The following is a 23,315-nucleotide window of genomic DNA, read 5'->3' as shown; positions in this document are numbered from 1 at the left end:
CCCAAAAGGCCTGCCCTGTGGGGAGCCGCCTCATCCTGCCGTTTCTATGGCAACCGGGGCAGAAGGGCGAGGAAGAGGGCGGAAGCGATTCGGCCGCTCGGTCGCGCGCGCGCACGCACGAACTTCGTGCCTCGCAGTTCCGTGTGCGCGAGCTGACGTGTCTGAGGAAGCCGGAAGTAGCGGCTGAGGAGGCTCGGCTCGGTTTCGTGCTTGGGCGCGGGGGAGGGTACCCTCTTCCCTTAAAGAAAAAAACCCGCCCGCCCCCCCGTATCCGTTTTCTCTGTCTCCCTCACCCCCCGACCCTCCTACACCCCACCCGCCTTCCCTTCGCCATGACTGGCGCGCAGCTGCTGTTGGCCGTCGCGCTCCTGGTGGCTAATTCGCCCTCCGGCCCGGCCTTCTACCTGCCCGGCCTGGCGCCCGTCAACTTCTGCGACGACCCGGACAAATCCGACTGCAAGGTCCGTAGGGGCGGGTTGGGAAGGGCGGTTGAGTCCGGAGAGCGAGGCCTCAAATGCCGGAGGGGTGTGTGTAATGTCGTTTATTGGGGGGGGGGTGTCATGTCATAATAGCCCCCCCCCCATGCATACATACATACACACTTGCTAACTAGCTGTGCAGTGACAGATCGAAAGTCTTTCCTGCTTGCTTAGGCTTTCTTGCGTTTGGGATGGAGGAGTGGATTGGCTGGCAGGAAGTCTTCCAGAATGCCCCGGACTGCATCTTTTAATCTCTGCTTTTGTCAGTGTCCACATACTCTCCAACATTTGTCCAGTGAAAATAGGGACATCCTATTTCATATCCTACCAACATGTCTCCCAGGTAAAGGGACCCCTGACCATTAGGTCCAGTCGTGACCGACTCTGGGGTTGCGAACACTCATCTCAGTTTATTGGCCGAGGGAGCCGGCGTACAGCTTCCAGGTCATGTGGCCAGCATGTAGGGACATCCTATTCCATATCCTCCAACATTTCTCTTATGAAAATAGAGACACCCTGTTCCATATTCTCCCAGGAAAATAGGGACATTTCTCCCAGGAAAATAGGGGCATCCTATTCCATATCCTCCCAACATTCCTCCCAGGAAAATAGGGACATCTTATTCCATACCCTCCCAATATTTCTCCCAGGAAAACATGGATGTCCTAAGATAAAGTGTGACATTCCAGGATCAAATAAGAAACCAGGACAGTAAATCCGGGACTGTCCCTGAAAAATAGGGACACTTGTAGGGGTCTGTGCCCAGGCATGTGTAAGTGCCAACAAGCTGGTCAGGCTTAGTGGCCCACTGCGGCTTGCTCATTGCCTTAGACCTTTATGTTAGGATGCAGCGGCTCCTATGATGGGTGCTTGGAAGTTGAAGTTGGAGAAATGAAACTAAAATAAGGCTCTAAAGCTGAGCTCTATGTAGCTGAGAAAGCAGAAATCCCAACCGCCTGGGGCTGTCCAGGGAGAGCAGGATGGCCTCTCCCACAAGGAGGATCTTCATGAACCTTGCCTGCCCCATCAGATGGGAGGAGCCATCCCACTCTCAAGAATGCTCTGCAGGTACCTTGTTGGAATGGACCCCATAGGTCTTTTAGTTCAACTTCCTGTTCTACAGGAATCTCAACTAGATCATACAGGACATGTGGTCATCCAACCTCTCTCTCTCTCTCTCTCTCTCTCTCTCTCTCTCTGTGTGTGTGTGTGTAAAATGCACTTTCTTCCACTTCTGTGGTGGGATTGGCAGCAGCCTAACTTGTCTTATGCTTCTCTTTGGGATTCCTTCAGACCCCTCCTTTTCTTCCTTTCTTTTTTACTGTTAGTGCTGCTTTGTAAGGGAGCCATGTTTCATTGAATAGTTGTGTAGGGGTACGTGATTGGGTAGGCCAGTGTTAGATAACTTATTATGTTCTAGTGACGGGGTCTTTTAGAGGAATATTTTATTTTATTAATGAGTTGCCTAAAGAGATTGCATATCCCCAAGATTAGCTCCTCTTCTCTCCATCCTGAAGTACCGTTATTTTCCCTTCTCCTTCTCTGGAGTCATAAATTGATGAAGGACATGCCTGAAGTTGAAATAATAATATTTGGCAATGGAGTATGATTACCACTTTTGCTGCATTCATGTGTTTAGGAATCATAACTTTGGAACTGAAACATGGGCTTGCATTTTCCCTCTTCCTTACCCATCACTCTTTCCTTATGTGACATGTCTCTTATGTAGTACCTTCTCCTCAGTCTTATACTGATTTTTGTAAGCTCCTCTTGGAATACTTTTGGCTAAAGAGGGGTAAACATGCTTTAAGTAAGATGGTGATGATGATAAATACCGTAAGTTCATGGTATTAATGGACCTTGCAGTTTAAGCTGCCCTTGAATTTCATGCAGCTCCACAGACTTTAAATTAGAAATTATACTGTATGTTTAAACTGGTGGTTTAAACTGGTGATAGCCTATTTATAATTACATGCAACACCTTCAGTGTACATAGAGCTTGGAAGAGTTAAACAACAGCAAGGGGCTTCTTCTTCGGCAAGGGGAAAACAATACTGCCACCTGTAACCTAAAGCAGAGCACTCCATTTATCACCTGAGGATTTTACCATCTCATTGTGATGCATGCATTGATCATGCCATAGTCTGTGCATATGGAGTGTTATGCGGAAGTTTTTGATGTTTGTAGAAAGTTAAAACAACAATAATCTCAATGTGATGAATACTATGTTTGGACAACTTGATTAACCCATTCATGCCTCCTTAAAGTTCCTGATTCTGTGAAGGGCAGACTACAGTATGGGCAAGAATAGGGTTTCTCTCCAGTATGGATACATTGAAGGCACTGCAGTGAACCTAGGCATGTAAAGGTGCTACTCCATTGTTCTCAGGAGAAAAGATGTTCTCCGTGTGTCTGATGATGCCTTTTCAACCTGGTCTATTGGCTAAAGGCCATACCACGTTCTTTGCATTTGTATGTTTTTTCCTTCCAATGGATCACTTTGTGTTTGGAAATCAAGTTAAGATTCCTGAAACCTTTGCTGCATGTTGGGCGGAGTTAGCAAAGAGTATAAAGTGTATAAATTCAATTAAGAAGAAGAAGTATAAAACAGCAGAAGTTGTGGGGAAAGAGATGTAAGAGTAGCAAAGCGAATGAATGTTGCAAGTGCACTTAAATACCATTTGTTGTTGTTGTTGTTGTTGTTGTTATATACTGCTTAATTGCCAAAGTTATTTACAAGTATAAAATATCTGGGGGATGTTCCACTGCTTTATTTTTCACAGAAAATGTTCTATTTCATAAGTACATCATGAAATAAGAAGAATAACAACAGGACAACTGCAAAAAAATTTTAGTTTTGTTGCAGATCAGATTTATTCATAAAGTCATATACCATTGTAAAATACAACTGGAGTACCAGACCCCAAACATCATGGATATTTACATTCATAATGTAATATAATTGAAAAAGATATAGTGCTTTACATCCATTTCAAACTCACTCTGAGATCATCTGAACCCTTATCTTGATCACCAAACTTTAAAAAGGGCTACAGTTCTTATAACATACTCACCTTTTTCCTTCCTATGGAGTTCTGACATCAGTACCAGATTGATGCTTTAAATATGGGAGGATCAGATGCTTCCTAGCTCTGTTATGTTTGCAGTGAAACAGAACATGACAAATAAATTTCTGACAACCCTCATTCCAATGGTGTACTCTTTCTTCTAATCAAGTTCAGTTAAATCTACTTTCCATTAATGCTGCTGGCAGAGAGTTGCAGCACACCAGCATAAAAGCGCTTTGAGCTTTAGGAAGGTTAAGAGGGCTGAAAATACTTTTATATCTAATAACATTTCCAGTTATCCAAACCCAAATATATTGGGGAACAAGTTTGACAGAAAAGGCCTTCAGCTCCTTAATTCTATGCACACCTTAGCTTCTTGGTGAGAAGTAGTAGGGATATCCACACAAAAAATCCCAAAAGATGTATTTAATGCAGATTCCACCCCAGAAGCTCATGAATGAATCTCTGACTATCAATCAACTGTGTAAATTTCCTAAGATGGATATGAAGCCAATAATTTCAAACAGTGATCCATGCAACTGCTTGGAGGAACCTAAAACCCACCTCAATATGCTCTCCTTACACATTTAGGAGTTCCAAAAATTATTTTCAAAAAATTCCCTTGTACCTTCTCTCTAGAGTGCCATCAATGTTCCCTGCCCAAAAAACAAATCCAAACAATTGTTGGGCTGCAATCTTGACCCTATAGAGACCAGAGCTTGCTTGCTTGCACAATTAATTAATTAATTAATTAATTAATTAATTAATTACTATACTGCCCTATACCCGCGGGTCTCAGCTTTCCAAACTGTGTGTTGCAGCACGTTAGTGTGTCAACTGCAGTGTATAGGTGTGTAATGAAACACTCCCTGCGCTCCTCCTGGGGCTGGAAAGGGGTTAGTTTAACCTCTAGTTTCTTTGTAAAACTGAATTCCTGTGTCATGAAATGATGCATGTCTAAAAAGTTTGTCACCAACATGAAAAGTTTGGAAAGCTCTGCTGTAGACCTGGAAGATGGCTGGTCCACCTTTAGAATAACGAACTGCCCACAAAAGCCTGAGAGGTAAGAGATTCCATTGCTATAGCCTGCTTTATGTGGGTCTTCCATAGCAATGGAAAACAAAAAAAGAACACCAAGTACCAAAAGGCTCTCAATTACTCCAACAAATAGTCATCCATATACCACTTAGAAATCAATCCCCTTCTAGAAAACCAACAACAGGAAGATCTTAGTTCTATCACAACCATCTTTTCACTGTTTCTCTATGAAGAAAATTGCTTTAAAGCCCTTCTAAAACTTTTTGTTAATGATAACAATACACCACCATCTGCTTACCGTAATATACTAATGGAGGTGCTTTTTAATTTGAGGGCATGCATCGTAAGTGAATTGAACTTGAATCATACGAGGACAGATCAAACAGAAAGGGAGCCAAAGTACATATCTGACTCTCTTCCCTTGATGCAACAATATTTTTGAGAGCTGACCTCTTGTACTATAGCTGGCTTGTGGGGATGTCTCACAGTAAAACACCTAATCAGAAATAATAGACTTTTGTCCACTGAAGACTCCTCCAGGTTTTTCAATAAACGATCATGTTGGATCAGATGTATCCCTATCGTGTTTTATGACTTCCTTGATATTGTATGTGGGCTGGAACTGGTCTGTGACCGAAATAATAAAATTCATTCATCATGTTGGACTAAGTCAACAAAAGCTGTATAAAGTTCAGCCCTGGGTGTCTTAAAATAGTCCTCTGCCAAATGAGATGAAACAAGGTAGTAACCCAAAAGAGAGTATCCTCTAAAAATAATCTGTTTCAAACCTGGAAAAAATTCTAATTCATTTCCTCCGGGAAAACAGAACACTGGATGCAGTTTGGTGGAGAGAGGTGTTGGCTTCATGCCATTTTTCTAAGTTTTGTGGAGGTCCGTGATGTGGGTTTCCCAGAAAATTTTGAATGGGAAAACTTTTCTACACAAGTTAGGGCAATTTGCCATGAAAAGTTGGTGTCCTAGAGAATAAGCTGATTTGGCATGTTTAGTTTCCTTGTATTCAGGAAAGAAAGTGTAAATCTTTAAATTGCCACGCTTTCTAAATACATTTGCTATTGGCATCCTTTCACCTTTTGAAATGGCAAGTTTTCAATGGAAGCTTTAGCCTAGAGCTAGTATAGCAAAGTGGAAGGAAGATCCGCCCCCTACCACCACCTTTTGCCCTGGCACATGCTATCAGGACTTGGGATCTGGTGGTTGATCAGCCTCTCTGCTCCTCCTGGCCCCAAGTCAGGATTGTAAGTGTAACTTATATCATGTTTTCTATTGGGAAGACTGTTTTGCACTGTTTGCCATTTTCATTTCCAATATAGTTTTCCTACAGTGTATTTGTATCACAAACTCTTTTCTTTTAATTAAAAAATTCATAAATACTCTGTTTTCCTCATTGACTTTCTGTCACTTTCGTCTAAGTAGTTTAGATGCATGTAGTCTTCTGTTTATTAAATCTGTCCTATCTCAATTTTATTTTACTACTTTTATTGTTTGATGGAGCAACTATGCAGATGGGAACTATGCAGAGAGCTGGTATACAGTGGTTTTAAATCAAAACAACTATTCTTTATAACTACTTGTAGAAGTCACACAGGCAAGCTTGATTACATAATGCCAATTGCATAATGTAATTCATCTTTTGTAAGGAAGGGCAGAGCATGCACATTTAGAATAATCGTCAAAATGCTCTATAATTGCAGTGTGTATAGCTTTGATGACTGATACATTATGTACATATCTTAATTCAGTGTAGCACTACAGTACTAACATTCTGAAAGTTTTAAACACTTGTTCTTACCTGTTATTTACTGATAAGCAGTTTACAAAAAGAATTTTAAAAAGAATGTAAGGTTTTATTACAATGACGTGTATACATGTTGTTAAATATATAAATAATGTCTCATTGTGTTTTTGCAGCCTGTGATAGAGCTATTTGTGAATAGACTAGACTCTGTGGAATCAGTCCTTCCATATGAATATACTGCGTAAGTATATGAAACACTATTCTTTGAATTAGGATGGGATAGATTTTGTAGACAAGGTTATGATTGTCCAAGCTGCAGTGTCAGTGTTACTTGGTGTTTGGTTTAGTTGCTTTGTACCAAGGTTTAGCTTGCTAAATCCAGCTCCTGATATTTGCCAAGAGGATAGGATTCTTTTGCTCTGTTTTAGAAGTTGCTTTTTTCATTATATTATATATTATATATCTTAAACAAAAAATTTGGGAAGAATTTTGAACTAATGGTTTTTGCTGGCTATAGAAGTTTCAAAACGTAGAATCCCAAATTTTGCAATTTGCACTACTAAGCCAATTTAACATTTTTGGATCCCTGTAAAGAATGAAAGTTTTTAATCAATCATCTTTAAATGGCACGCACAAGTAACTTAATTAGATGTTATTTTTGGGGTGCTTAATATAGACCAGTACTGTTGAACTCCAACTCTCATCTGTTGCAGAAAGCACGGCCAATGATCAGGAATGAAGGGAGTTGTAACAAGCAAATAATTTGTGTGGAGCATTATCGCAAATATATTGCTCAGCGATGCAGACATAAGCACACTTGGTTGAAAGTCAACTTAGTGAACAGAATTGTCAACAGGGAGGTGTGTTCAAATAAGGCAACTTAAATAAGATTCAAAAGTTTCTTGTGAAATTCATCAAATTGTCCTGAATTATATGTAGGTATGCATTTTAGATATAGAGTATAAGACAGAGTTCATGTTTTGCTGAATTTGATTTTAGGTTTGATTTTTGCGAAGCATCTGAAGGGAAACGTCCATCTGAAAATCTTGGTCAGGTGTTGTTTGGAGAACGGATTGAGCCCTCGCCATATAAGGTATTTTAATTGCTTTAAAAATCAAAGAATTTGCCGAATCCAAGCAGTGAATCCCAGTTGTTGGCATGTTTTGATTTGTACAAATGGACTGAAGGTTTTTAAAACTTTATTAGGCTTTTGCTTAAGCCTGCCCTAGCACATGACATTCTTGAGGAAATGTTAGGATCAGGAGAGGACTGACTGGTGTTGCTCCCCCTGCTTTACCTTTTCTTCACAGGGGTCCCAGCCCTAAGTGGGTAAATTAGACCATTTACATTTTCCCCACACTGCACTTCCTGCAACATCAGCATTACATTGTGGGTATTGTTGAGTCCTGCTGCACAGGCCCATTGCTGCTGAGCTGCCTACTGGACAGTTTGCCTGGCAACAAGGAGACAGCCTGCTTCAACTCTGACAGGAGCACCAGCCCCACACTGCTTGACTTATGATTCATAATAATAATAGTAATACCACACTCATCTGGCTGGGTTTCCCCAGCCACTCTGGGCGGCTCCCAACAGAACACTAAAAACATGATAAAACATCAAACTTTAAAATCTTCCATAAACAGGGCTGCCTTCAGATGTCTTCTAAAAGTCAGTTGTTTATTTCTTTGACATCTGATGGGAGGGTGTTCCACAGGGCGGGTGTCACTACCGAGAAGGCCCTCTGCCTGGTTCCCTGTAACCTTACTTCTCACAGCGAGGGAACTGCCAGAAGGTCCTCTGTGCTGGACCTCAGTGTCCGGCTGAATGATGGGGGTGGAGACACTCCTTCAGGTATACAGGGCCAAGGCCATTTAGGGCTTTAAAGGTCAACACCAACACTTTTAATTGAGCTTGGAAACGTATTGGGAGCCAGTGTAGGTCTTTCAGGACCGGTGTTATGTGGTCTTGGCGGTCACTCCCAGTCACCAGTCTAGCTACTGCATTCTGGATTAGTTGTAGTTTCCAGGCCACCTTCAAAGGTAGCCCCACATAGAGCGCATTGCAGTAGTCCAAGTGGGAGATAACTAGAGCATGCACCACTCTGGTGAGACAGTCTGTGGGTAGGTAGGGTCTCAGCCTGCGTACCAGATGGAGCTGGTAGATACCTCCCCTGGACACAGAACTGACCTGCGCCTCCATGGATAACTGTGAGTCTAAAATGACTCCCAGGCTGTGCACCTGCTCTTTCAGGGGCACAGTTGTCCCATTCAGGACCAGGAGTCCCTCACACCCGCCTGCCCCCTGTCCCCCCAAAACAGCACTTCTGTCTTGTCAGGATTCAGCCTCAGTCTGTTAGCCACCACCCATTCTCCAACTGCTTGACCTTTACCAATTCTGATTTAAAAGAGAGGTAGAGCTGGGTGTCTTCTGCATGCTGATGAATACTCAGCCCAAACCGCCGATGATCTCTCTGAGCAGCTTCATATGGATATTAAAAGACATGGGGGAGAAGATGGAACCCCAAGGCCCCCCACAAGTGAGAGCCCAGGGGTCTGAACACTCATCCCCCAACACCACTTTCTGGACACGGCCCAGAAGGAAGGAGTGGAACCACTGTATAATAGTGCTCCCAGCTCCTCTAGACGGTCCAGAAGGATGTCATGGTTGACGGTATCATAGACCGCTGAGAGATCCAGCAGAACTAGGAAACAGCTTTCACCTTTGTCCCTAGCCCACCAGAGATCATTGACCAGTGCGACCAAGGCAGTTTCAGTCCCATGATGAGGTCTAGATCCTGATTGGAAGGGATCCAAATGGTCTGCATCCTCCAGGCATGCTTGGAGTTGTTCAGCAACCACCCTTTCAATCTCCCACTAAATGGAAGATTTGAGACTGGGTAATATTGCAGGCATTGCATTATGGGGAAATTAAAATAATAGCCGGGCTGGTGATTCCAGTTGCATAGCTCTGGCAGTGCTGACAAGAGTGACACTCGCTCCCCCAACCCTCGCCTACCATCTGGTTGGGCTTCAGAAGCTTGGTCAGTTTAGCCATCTTAGAAACATGTCTAAGCTATGCTGCTCATAAAGGTAAAGGTACCCCTGCCCGTACGGGCCAGTCATATCCGACTCTAGGGTTGTGTGCCCATCTCACTTAAGCCAGCGCTGTCCGGAGACACTTCCGGGTCACGTGGCCAGCGTGACGAAGCTGCTCTGGTGAGCCTGCACCAGCGCAGCACATGGAAACGCCATTTACCTTCCCGCTATAAAGCGGTACCTATTTATCTACTTGCACTTAGGGGTGCTTCCGAACTGCTAGGTGGGCAGGAGCTGGGACCGAAAGACGGGAGTTCACCCCGCTGCGGGGATTCGAACCGCTGACCATACGATTGGCAAGCCCTAGGCACTGTGGTTTTACCCACAGCGCCACCCGCGTCCCTACATGCTCATAGGCATGCCCTATGTCTGGCCAGATCTCCCTAGAAGCACACAGCCTTAGTCTGTTCCTAGGCTATTCAAGGGAAGGGCCCCAAGCTATAGAAGAAAAGGGCTTGCCTGGATAATATACTCCTACCTTAGAAACAGTTGTGCTGCATTGGAATTGTGGACATGTTGGCTGCCAGTTGATGAAATTAGGAATGTGTTGTTATTTTTTTAAAAAAACCAAACAAACTGGGAACATCTCACCTTGGTGTCCTATATTTTTCATTTGCACCAACACACATTCATTCATTTGCACCAAATGTAATGCTTTGTTTGCAGCTACAGCATTGCTAGAATCTCTCACTAAACTAAGATGGGTCCTACTTCTTTGTACCCTCATCTTACTATATAGTTTTCAATTATGTCATGCAACCATATTAAAAAGGTAAAGGGACCCCTGGCCATTAGGTCCAGTCATGGCCGACTCTGGGGTTGTGGCGCTCATCTCGCTTTATTGGCCGAGGGAGCTGGCATACAGCTTCCGGGTCATGTGGCCAGCATGACTAAGCTGCTTCTGGCAAACCAGAGCAGCGCACGGAAACGGTGTTTTCCTTCCCGCCGGATCGGTACCTATTTATCTACTTGCACTTTGACATGTTTTCGAACTGCTAGGTTGGCAGGAGCAGGGACTGAGAAACGGGAGCTCACCCTGTCGCGGGGATTCGAACCGCCGACCTTCTGATTAGCAAGTCCTAGGCTCTGTGGTTTAACCCACAGCGCCACCTACGTCCCGTCGCAACCATATTAGGCAGTCTCTTAAAGCAGTTTAGGACAGAGAAGCCTAGTATAGGATCAGTATGTATAAAAATTTACTCAGGTATTATTTTAAATGTGCTTGTGGTATTACTGCCATGTAGAAAATTCTGTTGTTTAGAAGAGGCAACCTAGCCTATTCTACCCGTAAGTTTTTATTTATTAAATCCTTCTGAATTAGCCACCTGAAATATTTTTTGCAGTTCAGGTTGTTAAAAGACTTGGATCAAAATTCCCTTTGGTTTAAGGTAAAAGAGAGAATAGTTTGAAATAGTTTTCAGTATAGTTGGACTTCTTAACAAGATAAAAATTGGATTGAGAGTTTGGGCTTGCTGTTGTGGAGAAAAAAGTTGCTATTAGGCACGTGGTAAAATCACGAAAGTGAACTGAATTGTTGTATGTAATAATTGGAGAACCTGTGCATGTGTGCATTTTGATGTTCTGCTGTTTATCTTGAGAACTTTTGCATTAAATCTTTAAGTAATTTGAGTGAGCAATGTGTAAAAAGGAGGCTTGTTTCTAATTTCTTTCTCATTTTTTTAGTTTACCTTTAAGAAAACAGAGACGTGCAAGCATGTTTGTACAAAAGAATATGATTTGAAAAACCCAGATCACAAGCAAAAACTAGATTTTCTGAAAAAGAGTATGCTACTGAACTATCAGCATCACTGGTAGGTTCATGTTTAACTTTTAACCAATTGCTTACTTTTAGTAGAAAATATAGAATTGTGGTAGCTTATGATGAGAAATGCGGGACATTCATGGAAAGAAATGTAATGTTTTCTTCCATTTAAAACAACGTGGTTATAATTATTTCTGTTTAAAAAATAAAAGTATGGATCTACTGGAACAGCAATTCGATATCCTTTCGTGCATTAAAAGCTATAGAGGCAAATGGTGAGGAAAATCTGGAGCCGATTTGGGGAGGCATTCAGGAGAACAGAGAATCTGTTCCCCAAGCAGTATCCATTAGCTATCACCTAAACATTACTATTACTAACATTGTTAGTGAATCTATATTTTGCCTTGACAGATAAAGTTCTTCTCAAAATTTATAGCTGTGGTACATCTTTAATGATACAGGCTTCATCTGAAAATAATGTATTACTGTTCATTTTATAGGATTGTGGATAATATGCCAGTAACTTGGTGTTATGATGTGGAAGATAACCAAAGGTTCTGCAATCCTGGATTTCCCATTGGTTGTTACTTAACAGAAGATGGACATCCCAAAGATGCCTGTGTTATCAATGTATGTATAAATAAATTTTAAATAATGCGTACAAGATTACTATGCTGCTTGATTTCCCCCCCTAAATTTTTGCTGTTATCAGTGTAAGTATGCTATTTTTAGGAGCCTGCTTTGACACCATTGCAATGACTGAGTAATCATGGAGGAGTAGAAGGAAGGAGGCGTAGATGGACAAAGGCTATTTCTAATAACAATAGGCAGCTAATCTGCTTTATATTGTGCTTCTCAGCCTGACATCTCCTCCCATATGCTAAGTTTGCTCCATGAAACCATTAATTTCCACACCTTATGACTTCCCCTTTTATTAAAGCAGTTGGTGTTAGAACAGCATAAAAAGAACATAGAAATGAATTGTTGCATGAAAGAAAAATTGGATGACAGGTAATGTTATCCGTTAGTGATTCTGGTGAACCGGTTTGAATTTTCAAACTAATTTGCAGTCTCTGCGTGGAGGAGAATTTGTTTCTGAAAGACAGAATATAATTCTTTGGAATTGGATTTCAGCTCCCAGTTGTTGTTGTTGTTGTTCCTGAAAATTTGGCTGTTGGGATATCCCCAGCATCCATGATTCTGTATACAAAAGTCAGCTTAGTTCATAAATTAGCATTAATGGTAAATTGTAATGCTGTTTCTTGTACGGCAAGGTTTTAGACTTAATTTCTTAAACCTGAGAAATGGGATCAATTTTTAAAGCTTGGACTGTGTAAAAATGTAATCTTATGAAATGGCTTTTCACAGTTACCTCATTTTTATGTATGGTATGAAAACGCAGGAAGTAAACAGTGGGCTGATGTGTTCCCCCTTCTGTGGAACTATAAAAGGAGTTTGGAAGCTTTTACTTCCATTTTAGATGGAAGTGCAGCTTGTTGTGATTTTCAAACCAAAATAAAATGTGGTTAATCTTAGCTGTGGTTTGTTGAAACAAGCGGCATATAAATTTTAATAATAACGATGATGATGGTGGTGATGATGATGAAGAGGAGGGGAGTTATTTTATAAGCCAGTTGTGCGCTGCTCCATCCACCTATTTGATTAAGTTTTTTCTATATACTTTTTTCTGTAGTCTGAGTTCCATGAACACGACACCTTCTATATATTCAACCATGTGGACATCAAAATAGTCTACCACATGGTAGAAAATGAAGCTCCCAGCGCAAGACTAGTAGCTGCTAAACTTGAACCAAAAAGGTGAGCCTTTAGTTCTATTACTAGATCTGTTTGGCATTTTGGCAATGTTATAACTTGGTTTGAAAGATATAAGGGAATTTAACATGCTCCTCACAGTGGACTTCACGTTAAGTGGAAAGTATAGGAGTGGGAGGGAGGGAACACTTAAGATTTTTCATTCTTAATAGGAAAAATAATACCGGACAAGTATATACGATACTAGTTAGTAAACATTGCTGCCATTGTGATCCCATTTATATAGGCTCAGTTCACACATAACACAAACTGCACCATAGTTACAATTTAATCGTGGTTTTGCTGCCCCAAAGTTCACAAGTCACTCCTCCCCTGCTTATTCCTGGTAGAAGAGATACCATGCCATTATGTGCAAACCAGCACTTGAGGCTTGTTTCTCTCCTAAAAAACATAATGTTAAGTCAAGAACCGACCTTGCCTTGCCAACATGGTTTGTTAGGGGGGAAAGCCAAACCGTGAGTGCTGGTTCACACATAACAGCAAGTCAGTCTCTGGTTTTGTTAAATGAAGCAGTGGAGAAGGAGCACTGTGGGGACCTTTGAGCAATGTGCACTTTAAGCTATGATTTAAAGCTAGTCTCTTTCAGGCCACCAAATACCCTCCTCTTTGTTTTGTTATTTAAAATCTGTTGCCAGAACGACTGCATTTTGCACTCAAATCTATTGTCTTTGGTTTTTTTAAACAGTTACAAGCACACTAATCCTGACAGCCCAGACTGCACGGGACCACCTATGGATTTAAGTAACAAGCTTGCTTCTGGAAATGTCAAAATTCCCTACACATATTCAGTTACTTTTGAGGTTGGTATGCCTGTCGGCTTTTCCCATTTCTTTTCCTGGAGAGGGCATGATTTGGAAAGTACTTTCTGAGGTTTTAAAATAACACTCTGTTAGTGATTCTTATACCAGAAGTTCATAGCAGAGTTGGAAGGGAGCATGAGGGGTCATCCTGTCCAATTCCCTGCCATGAAAGAATCTTTTTCCCAACGTGGGGCTGATATTAAGAGTCTTGTGCTCTACTGACTGAGCTGTCTTAGGTGAATTTTAAAAATTGGCATTATGAAATATTAATGAAATCCTAGTAAATGTCTGAAGAAAGGTGGTTCATCTAAATTTTTTTCTTGCGTTATTCTAGGCTAACTAGGGAAATAACTTTTGTAGAAAATGTCATAGATGTGACTCAGTTAAAATTCTTTGGAATCCTAATAAAGGAAGACAGCCAATGATGGCCACTTGCCTGAGCGACAGAAATCTGCTTGCCTTCCGGAGCAGATTTCGTAAGTGTGCCAGGGAGCCATAGTGGTAGGAAAGGAAGAAGTCCCACTGGGTGAGCAGGCCCCTGGTTGCTCTATATTGGATCTACACTAAAATGGTATTTGGGACACGGGTGACGCTGTGGGTTAAACCACAGAGCCTAGGACTTGCCGATCAGAAGGTCGGCAGTTCGAATCCCCGCAACGGGGTGAGTTCCCGTTGCTTAGTCCCTGCTCCTGCCAACCTAGCAGTTCGAAAGCACGTCAAAGTGCAAGTAGATAAATAGGTACCGCTCCGGCGGGAAGGTAAACAGCGTTTTTGTGTGCAGCTCTGGTTCGCCAGAAGCGGCTTAGTCATGCTGGCCACATGACCCGGATGCTGTACGCCGGCTCGCTCGGCCAATAAAGCGAGATGAGCGCCGCAACCCCAGAGTCGGTCACGACTGGACCTAATGGTCAGGGGTCCTTTTACTTTACAGCTTAATGCTATACATGTTTACTCAAGAATGAGTTCCACTGTGGTCAGTGAAACTTACTTCTAGGCAAGCACATAGCTCAGATGGTTAGAACACACTGCTGATAATGCCAAGGTTGCAGGTTCGAATCCTGTATGGGACAGCTGCATATTCCTGCCTTGCAGGGGGTTGGACAAGATGATCCTTAGGGTCCCTTCCATCTCTACAATTCTATGATTCTATGTAGAGGATTGCAGCTTCAGTGAGAAGTCTCTATGCAGAATATAGCCTTCAAGAAGTATAGAGGCCATGGTAGCTGCTTTCCACCTTTTATTTGTTCATTATCATGTCTGATATTATTTTAGTGAAGCAATTCCTTGCTCAGAAAGACTATGTTTTAGCTGACATTCTTGACATCTGATCTTAAGTGTGAGAGAGGTGTCGCATGGTCAGTTAGAAATCCACAATTCAAATATTGTGTCTGTCATGAACTCACTAGATAAACTTTTAAGTAAGGCACTCAAAGTCTTAGTTGTCCTTCCTCAACAATGTGGTGGGTCATAATACTGATTTAACTTACAGGGCTTGCTGTAAGGATAATAACAAGATAATGAGCATATTGTGAGCATCTTTGAAGACTTGAAAGTATTATATAAATATTGAATATTATGATGAAAATCATAATGTTGGTTGCCAGGAATCCTAGTGATTTCTCAGTTCCACTGAAAATAGTGATAAAATTCTCATTAGTATCTATATAACTTAAGATCAGAAAAAAATAAGTTGTTCATGATCCCCAAGAATTATTTATTCTCTCTCTCTCTATATATATATATTAGTAGTTATGTTGCCATTCCCAGGATAAAAACTTGGCAACTCTGTTATAATTTTATTTCAGTTGTATGACATCTAATAATTAACCATTTTCTCTTCAGAAAAATGATGAAATCAGGTGGGCCTCCAGGTGGGATTACATTTTAGAATCCATGCCTCACACACATATACAATGGTTTAGGTAAGGGAAATGTTTTCATTTTGTAATTCAACATATTGGAGCACTTTTTTGGTAAGAAAGATAATGGTTTGACAACTGGCCATCATGTTTCCTTTTAGCATTATGAATTCTCTTGTGATTGTCCTTTTCCTGTCTGGGATGGTTGCTATGATCATGCTAAGAACTTTGCATAAAGACATTGCAAGATATAATCAGATGGATTCTACTGTAAGTATAAGTTTTTTTCAAACAAATTGGAAAAGAAATGTTTAAGATTTTTCAGGTCTCTAATACAACATTTTTGGTGATGCCTTCTAAATATTCATGTTTAGAAATGTTGTGAATGTCTTTGCCTCAGTCATGTTCTGATAAGCACACCCACAGCCTAACTCTTTATCTGTATTATGCCCAAATAGCTTTTATGTATATTCATTTTATTAGAACGTTTATATGCTACCCTTCAAGTACAGTATAAATACACCACTCATTGTGGCTTACAGCAAATAAAAACCAGCTGATCTCGCAACTGTATTAACTGATATAAACATACTCCTTTTGCAACAATAGTTACTGACAGAATTTTGTGTTAGGACATCGTAGCGTATAATGTCAAAAGGAAAGGTAGAACACAGTCTGTTCAATTTCTGTGAAAATAATACATATTAATAGGGATGCTATTAATCTAAGTCATACTCAAGAGTAGATCCATTGAACTCAATGGGCATAAATAACAAGTCCATTGGTTTCATTAGATCTAGTCTTGAGTATGATTATTCTTGGATATCACAGGCATCTTGAACACCTGAAGGAATTACCATTGAGACAGTTAACTAATAAGAGGCCTTCCCAGTTGCAATAACTGCAGCCCCCAGAGGATCTGAATTGCGAGCCTTCTTATATGTTTTCCATAAGGTAATGCTGGGCACAGATGCAATCCCCCCAAAGGTTACCCCAAACAGACCAAGGGGAGCTGGGTGATTACCTTGATTTTACTTACTTCTTTTGATGAATGATGTATCCCAGGCTTCCTCAACCTCGGCCCTCCAGATGTTTTGAGACTACAATCCCCATCATCTCTAGCTAGCAGGACCAGTAGTCAGGGGTGATGGGAATTGTAGTCTCAAAACATCTGGAGGGCCGAGGTTGAGGAAGCCTGATGTATCCCATGAATTACCCTGCCAAGACTAGTGAGATTTTCAGATTGTCATCCCAGCACACACTGGATTTCTTCCTGTTGGGGAGTGACTCTGTCTACAAATGATTGCATGATTCAGGGCATTCTTGCTTCAGCTTGGCCAGGGTTAGAACTGGGGAGGAGCCTCGTAGACCATAGACACCCCCAACAAGAACCTTCACACTAAGTGTCCAACTTTACTATGTCCCAAAAGGTTGAAAGAACAAAGTTCTGAGGTCTCATTTGTATGTTACTCATTGGTTTCCGAGTTACAAAGTTTGAATGTTTGATGTCGTGTGATATTTCAGTATTTTATATAAACCATACGCAGAGTTTGTCTGTTTGGAAGGATGAAGTTAGAGGTATATATAATTGTGTGTATAAACCCTTCAACTGGCTTATTAATTTTCAGGAAGATGCCCAGGAAGAATTTGGTTGGAAACTGGTTCATGGTGACATATTTAGGCCCCCAAGAAAAGGAATGCTACTCTCAGTGTTTCTGGGGTCTGGAACACAGATTTTAATTATGACTTTTGTTACTCTATGTAAGTATAACATATTGGGATACATGGGTGAAGCAGTCCCTCTTAATTCTAAAAGCTCTTCTGCCTAACCTTGGTTAGATGATCAACAGCACACAATGTGCTTGTTCTCTCCTCGTCCTTCCCTTGCATGTATCTATCCCCCCCCTCCTGGTTTGAGGCATGTTTGCTGGTGCTGGATGTTCACAAGGTTCTCAAAACATACATAAACACACATAGGAGATTTGACTCTCAAACTGCTTTGATGCTGAGAGCTAGAGTGGTGAACTAATCAGGACCCAGAAGACCAGGGTTCATGCAAATGCCCACTCAGCCATGAAGCTCTTTGGCTGACCATCAGTCAAGTCACATGTTTCGACCTAATACACATCACAGATTTGTCATGAGAATAAAATGTGGAGGAAACCACGTATACCACCTTAAGCTCTTTGTAGGAAACATGGAATTTAAATGTAAAAATAAAATACAGTGGTGCCTCGCAAGACGAAATTAATTCGTTCCGTGAGTTTTGTCGTCTTGCGATTTTTTTTGTCTTGCGAAGCACGGTGTCGGGAAAGCTTTGGAAAAGCTTCAAAAATCACCAAAGTCTTTAAAAACCTCAAAAAAGGCGACTTCCGGAGGCGGCGCGAAGCAAGTAATGGCGGTCCTCTTTGCGCTGCGAAGAGGGGCTCCGCAGGAAAGGGTCGTTCGCTGCGGCAAAGCGACAACCCACTAAGAAAAACCACGAGCAGAGTGAGCTCGTGGCCGTGGGATCCGGCGGGCACCAAGAGCGACCCCCGAAACGAAGAAGGGACCCCGTAAGGGGTTCCGGAAGCGCGGAGGGGAAGCGGTGCTGTGGATTCATCGCTCTTTCTGCGGGAGTGAAGCCGCGCGGCTGTTACTGATGAGCGCCGACCTTTCTTCCTTCTACATTGGATTACAAATCAACTACTCGTGAGTAAGACTTACTCGAAATTGGATTACAAATTAACGAATTCGGCTGAAAGCGGGAGACGAGAAAAAGGAAGTCCGTCTCCCGACGATGCTTGTGATCAAAGGCAAAGATCTGACAAGCTGGAAGCAGCACAGAGAGGTTTTAAAGTGAGAGACATCATACGTCCAGAGAAGTCGGAAATTGAAGGAGGCAAGTTACTCTTATTTTCTTGTTATTTTCTGTACCTTACTTGGGGACTTTCTCCTCTGCTAGACCTTTAAAAACTTTAAAGACTTTAAAACCCCCAGTCTCCGGACTTGCAGCGGGACAAAAGGCTACTTTGCGGATACATTTACAACCTGAAATGGATATTTAGAGGCATTACTGTTGGATACAATTAAACAACTGTACCTTGCACCTTTTAAGAAACTTGTGGCAACATTGTGAGAGCTCTGCCAGAGGGAAAAGGTCTTTTCCAAGGATTATTGTTAATTTACTTAACTGAAGGAACTTTAATGGCGACTGAAACTTTGTTTCTTCTTTCCTGAACTGTAACATCACTCCCTCTAGTGGAGTTTGGGATTTACAACTTTCTGGGAACCAACTTTGCTTTGTCTCTCTGTGGTTTGGTTGTTTACTCCAAGGCCTGTCTTTCTCATGAAACTTTTGACAGTTTGACCTTGAATCCTAAGACAGGTGTGGAATGAGTGACAGAGTGAAAACAAGAGCTGCGTCGAAGGCAGGGAAAGGCAAACTGACACAAACAACCCTGTTTTCTCAGGGACGTAGATCTTCGGTCCCTGCTGTTTTACAGACTGCACCCTCGCCAACAACTCCAGCTGAAGAAGCTGAACAATTAACAGGCGAGGATATGGCATCTGGAGGATCTAACACTTTGCTAGAGGAAATGCTACAACAATTCGCAATTTTGAATAAAAAAGTGGATGATCAAATTGCAAAAATTGACTTAGCCACATCCTCAATTACCAAACTTTCAGAACAGGTGGCTAAACACTCACAAGATATTGGTAATCTAAACGACGTAACATCTGAAAATCGAAAATTGGCGGAGGCTGCGATTGGGAAAGCAGAGGCTGCAGCCAAAGGAGTGGAGGAACTGAAAGGAGAGGTAAGGCCGCTCCACAAACATATTACGGACCAGCAGGCCTACCTGTCTTTGGTGGAATTGCGAAACAGGGAAAATAATTTGAGATTACGCTCTATCCCAGAGATTGAGAAAGAGGATTTGACCGGTTTCTTAACGGCAGAATTTTCCAAATTCTGGGGTATAAATCAAGATACAGACTTCAAAATAACGACTGCATTTAGATTGGGAAGAGTTGCCGGGAAGGACAGGCCTAGAGACTGTTTGATTATTTTAAGGACTAAACAGGAGAGAGACAAGCTACTTGATTTACATTTCAACAAAGCACTTGTGATCCAGGACAGAAGAGCACAAATTTACAAGGATATTCCTAAACAATTACTGGATCTAAGAGCTAACTATACGGACCTAGCTGGACTTTTGAGAGGTAACGGAATACCTTACAGGTGGGAGTTTCCACAAGGTCTTTCGTTTAAATACAAAGGAAAGAAGATAAAAATCAAAACGAAAGAGGACAGCCAGAAGTTTCTACACGATCACGGAGAAGACTTACAGAAAGGAGCGGCAGCTATTTGGCCACCACCAGAGTTAGGAAAAGAGTTACCACCTTCGGATTCGGACAAAAAAGAAGATACCCAACAAGAGTAACAACAGATTGACACAAGATGTCTCTGCAGCTGTATAGTTGGAACATTAATGGCGCGAATTCCCCTGAAAAACGCAAAAGGATCTTCCATATTTTAAAGAAAGAGAATTTGGATATAATTTGTTTGCAAGAAACACATGTGACCAGGCTACACAGGAAGGTGTTAACAAATAAAAGATTAGGCCAAGAATTTATCTCATCAGACAGAGTAAAGAAGAGAGGCGTGGTGATTTACGCCAAAGAGAATCTTTCACCAAAATTTCTGTTTAAAGATGAACAAGGAAGAATCCTGGCTATTGAAATTTCGACCCAAGGGGAAAAAGTTTTGATATTGGGAATTTATGCACCAAATGAGGGGAAATCAGAATTTTATAAGAAGCTGCATGAGACATTATTGGACTATCTGGACTATTCCAACATCATTATGATGGGAGATATGAATGGGGTTGTCTCTACTTTGATGGATAAGTCACAGAATCAGAATTTGACTAAAGATGGAAGACTACCAAAAACTTTCTTTGAACTAACTGACAATATGGATTTAATCGATCTATGGAGGACGAGAAACCCCCTAGGTAAAGAAGGAACTTTCTTTTCTGAAGCCCACCTGTCATGGACAAGAATCGACCAAATTTGGACAACTAGAGGGCTGGCACCTAAGACTACAAAAATAGAAATCTGCCCAAAGACTTGCTCCGACCATAACGCTTTGAAAATGGAAATGAGATTTACTACTGCCGATTCCTTCAGATGGAAAATGAATGACAATCTGCTAAGAGATCAAGAGATTGTAAAGAAGGCCCAAAAAGCTTTAAAGGACTATTTTGAAATCAACTTAAATACCTCGGTGGAAAAAAGAACAATCTGGGACGCGAGTAAAGCTGTTATGAGAGGGTTTCTGATACAACAGAATACGATTAAGAAAAAACTCTGGAATGGTAAAAAAGACAAGATATTGGAGAAGATAAGAGACGGTGAGAAAAAATTAAGATTGAATCCAAAATCAAAAGAGACTCTAAGAGAAATTAAATTCCACCAGTCACAATATGCGCAACTGATCAACCAAGAAGTGGAATGGAGAATTAAACAAATGAAACAAAGATCATTTGAGTCGGCAAATAAATGTGGGAAACTGCTAGCTTGGCAGTTGAAAAAGAGACAAAAATTAAATTATGTTACCAATCTAGAAGTTGAAGGAAGGAACATCCAGAAACCCGGAGAAATTAGAAAGTGCTTCCAGAAATATTTTAAAAAACTATACACACAAGGATCCGAGGATGTAGCCGAGATAGAACAATTTTTGAAAGAAAATGGCCTTCCAGAACTATCTCAAGAGAAGAGATCAATCTTGAATTGCAAAATAACACAACAGGAAATTGAGGATGCCATTCAGAATATGCAGTTGGGCAAATCTCCAGGACCGGATGGACTCACCTCCAAGTATTATAGGACGTTAAAAGACTATTTGATACAACCACTAGAGGAGGTTTGCAACCAGATTATGGGGGGAGGGAAGGCACCAGATACGTGGAAAGAAGCATTCATCACACTGATACCTAAAGTGGAAACTGAAAAGACTCAACTTAAGAACTACCGCCCCATCTCACTCCTAAACGTGGATTACAAAATATTTGCGGATGTTTTGGCTAACAGATTTAAAAAAGTATTAAATGAAGTAATCCATAAGGACCAAGCAGGCTTTCTCCCAGGTAGACATTTGTTTGACAACACCAGGAATATTATCGATATTCTGGAACTTTTACAAACAAATATTAACACCAAAGCAGTGTTAATTTTTATTGATGCGGAGAAGGCCTTTGACAATATTTCTTGGAAATTTATGAAGAAAAACTTGGAAGGGATGGGAGTGGGAAGGGGGTTTGAGAATGGAATAGAGGCAATCTATTCTGAACAAAAAGCTAAGTTGATAGTGAACAATGTGGTGACAGAAGAACTTCATATTGAAAAAGGAACACGCCAGGGGTGCCCCCTATCCCCTTTATTGTTTATTTCGGTCCTGGAGGTTTTGCTGAACATGATAAGGGAGGATCGGCAGGTACAAGGAATACGGGTCGGAGCGAAACAATATAAACTGAAAGCATTTGCAGATGATCTGGTTTTAACACTACAGGAGCCAGAACCCAGTACAAAAAGAGTTTTGGATCTGATCCAGAAATTTGGTCGGGTGGCGGGTTTTAAGCTGAACAAGCAAAAAACTAAGGTGTTAGGGAAAAATCTGACGGCTATGGAAACAGAAGGGTTTCAGAAAGAGACAGAACTAAATATTGTTAAAAAAGTGAAATACCTGGGGGTGAACTTGTCTTCTAAGAATTTGAATTTATTTAAAGACAATTATGAGAAATGTTGGCTAGAAGTTAAAAAAGATTTAGAAATTTGGTCAAGACTGAAATTATCCTTGTTAGGCCGAATTGCAGCTATAAAGATGAACGTTTTGCCAAAGATGTTGTTTTTGTTTCAGGCCCTGCAGATTGTGGACAGAGTGGAATGTTTTGGAAAGTGGCAGAAGGATATTTCTAGGTTTGTCTGGCAGGGCAAAAAGCCCCGAATAAAGTTCAAAATATTAACTGATGCAAAAGAGAGAGGGGGGTTTGCCCTGCCGGACTTAAGGTTATATTATGAAGCGGCGGCCTTCTGCTGGATGAAAGATTGGATTTTACTAGAAAACACTGATGTCCTAGATCTGGAAGGCTTTAACAATTCGTTAGGTTGGCATGCGTATTTGTGGTATGACAAGGGTAAATCATATGGAATGTTTAAAAACCATATTGTCAGAAAAGCAATATATATGGTCTGGAAAAAATATAAAGACTTATTGGAGAGTAAAACTCCGAGGTGGATTTCACCAATAGAGGCCAAAGCTCGGAAAACAACCAATATGGAGGCATATTGGCCGAAATATTGGGAAATAATAGAAAATATTGGAGGTAATTGGAGACTGCAGAGCTTTGAAAAACTAAAGGATAAGGTGCAAAATTGGCTGCATTATGCCCAAATTAATGAGGTTTTTAAGTTAGACAAAAAAACAGGTTTCCAGGTGGAAAAATCGAAACTTGAGACAGAATTGCTTGAACCAAAGACCAAGTTATTATCGAGAATGTATAACTTGCTGCTTAAATGGAACACTCAGGATGAGACAGTTAAATCAGCAATGATAAAATGGGCCCAGGACATTGGTTATAATA

The 23,315-nt window shown here is 41.2% G+C and overlaps 1 protein-coding gene across 1 annotated transcript in view; it reads left to right on the top strand.

Moving 5' to 3' along the window:
• Window positions 1-170: 170 nt before the first annotated feature.
• TM9SF2 (transmembrane 9 superfamily member 2) overlaps window positions 171-23,315 on the top strand; it is a 33,757-nt gene continuing 10,612 nt past the window's right edge. Inside the window, exons 1-10 of the mRNA XM_082218654.1 lie at window positions 171-461; window positions 6,515-6,582; window positions 7,341-7,434; window positions 11,120-11,247; window positions 11,699-11,828; window positions 12,892-13,016; window positions 13,717-13,831; window positions 15,674-15,753; window positions 15,852-15,960; window positions 17,319-17,451. Coding sequence (XP_082074780.1) covers window positions 333-461; window positions 6,515-6,582; window positions 7,341-7,434; window positions 11,120-11,247; window positions 11,699-11,828; window positions 12,892-13,016; window positions 13,717-13,831; window positions 15,674-15,753; window positions 15,852-15,960; window positions 17,319-17,451 — 1,111 coding nt within the window. The 5' untranslated portion in view covers window positions 171-332. The remainder of the gene's footprint in view (window positions 462-6,514; window positions 6,583-7,340; window positions 7,435-11,119; window positions 11,248-11,698; window positions 11,829-12,891; window positions 13,017-13,716; window positions 13,832-15,673; window positions 15,754-15,851; window positions 15,961-17,318; window positions 17,452-23,315) is intronic.

This window comes from Podarcis vaucheri (assembly GCF_965113315.1).
Source record: "Podarcis vaucheri genome assembly, chromosome: 4".
NCBI lineage: Eukaryota > Metazoa > Chordata > Lepidosauria > Squamata > Lacertidae > Podarcis > Podarcis vaucheri.
Note: the sequence above shows the minus strand (reverse complement) of the source record. Positions and strands in the feature narration are given on the sequence as shown.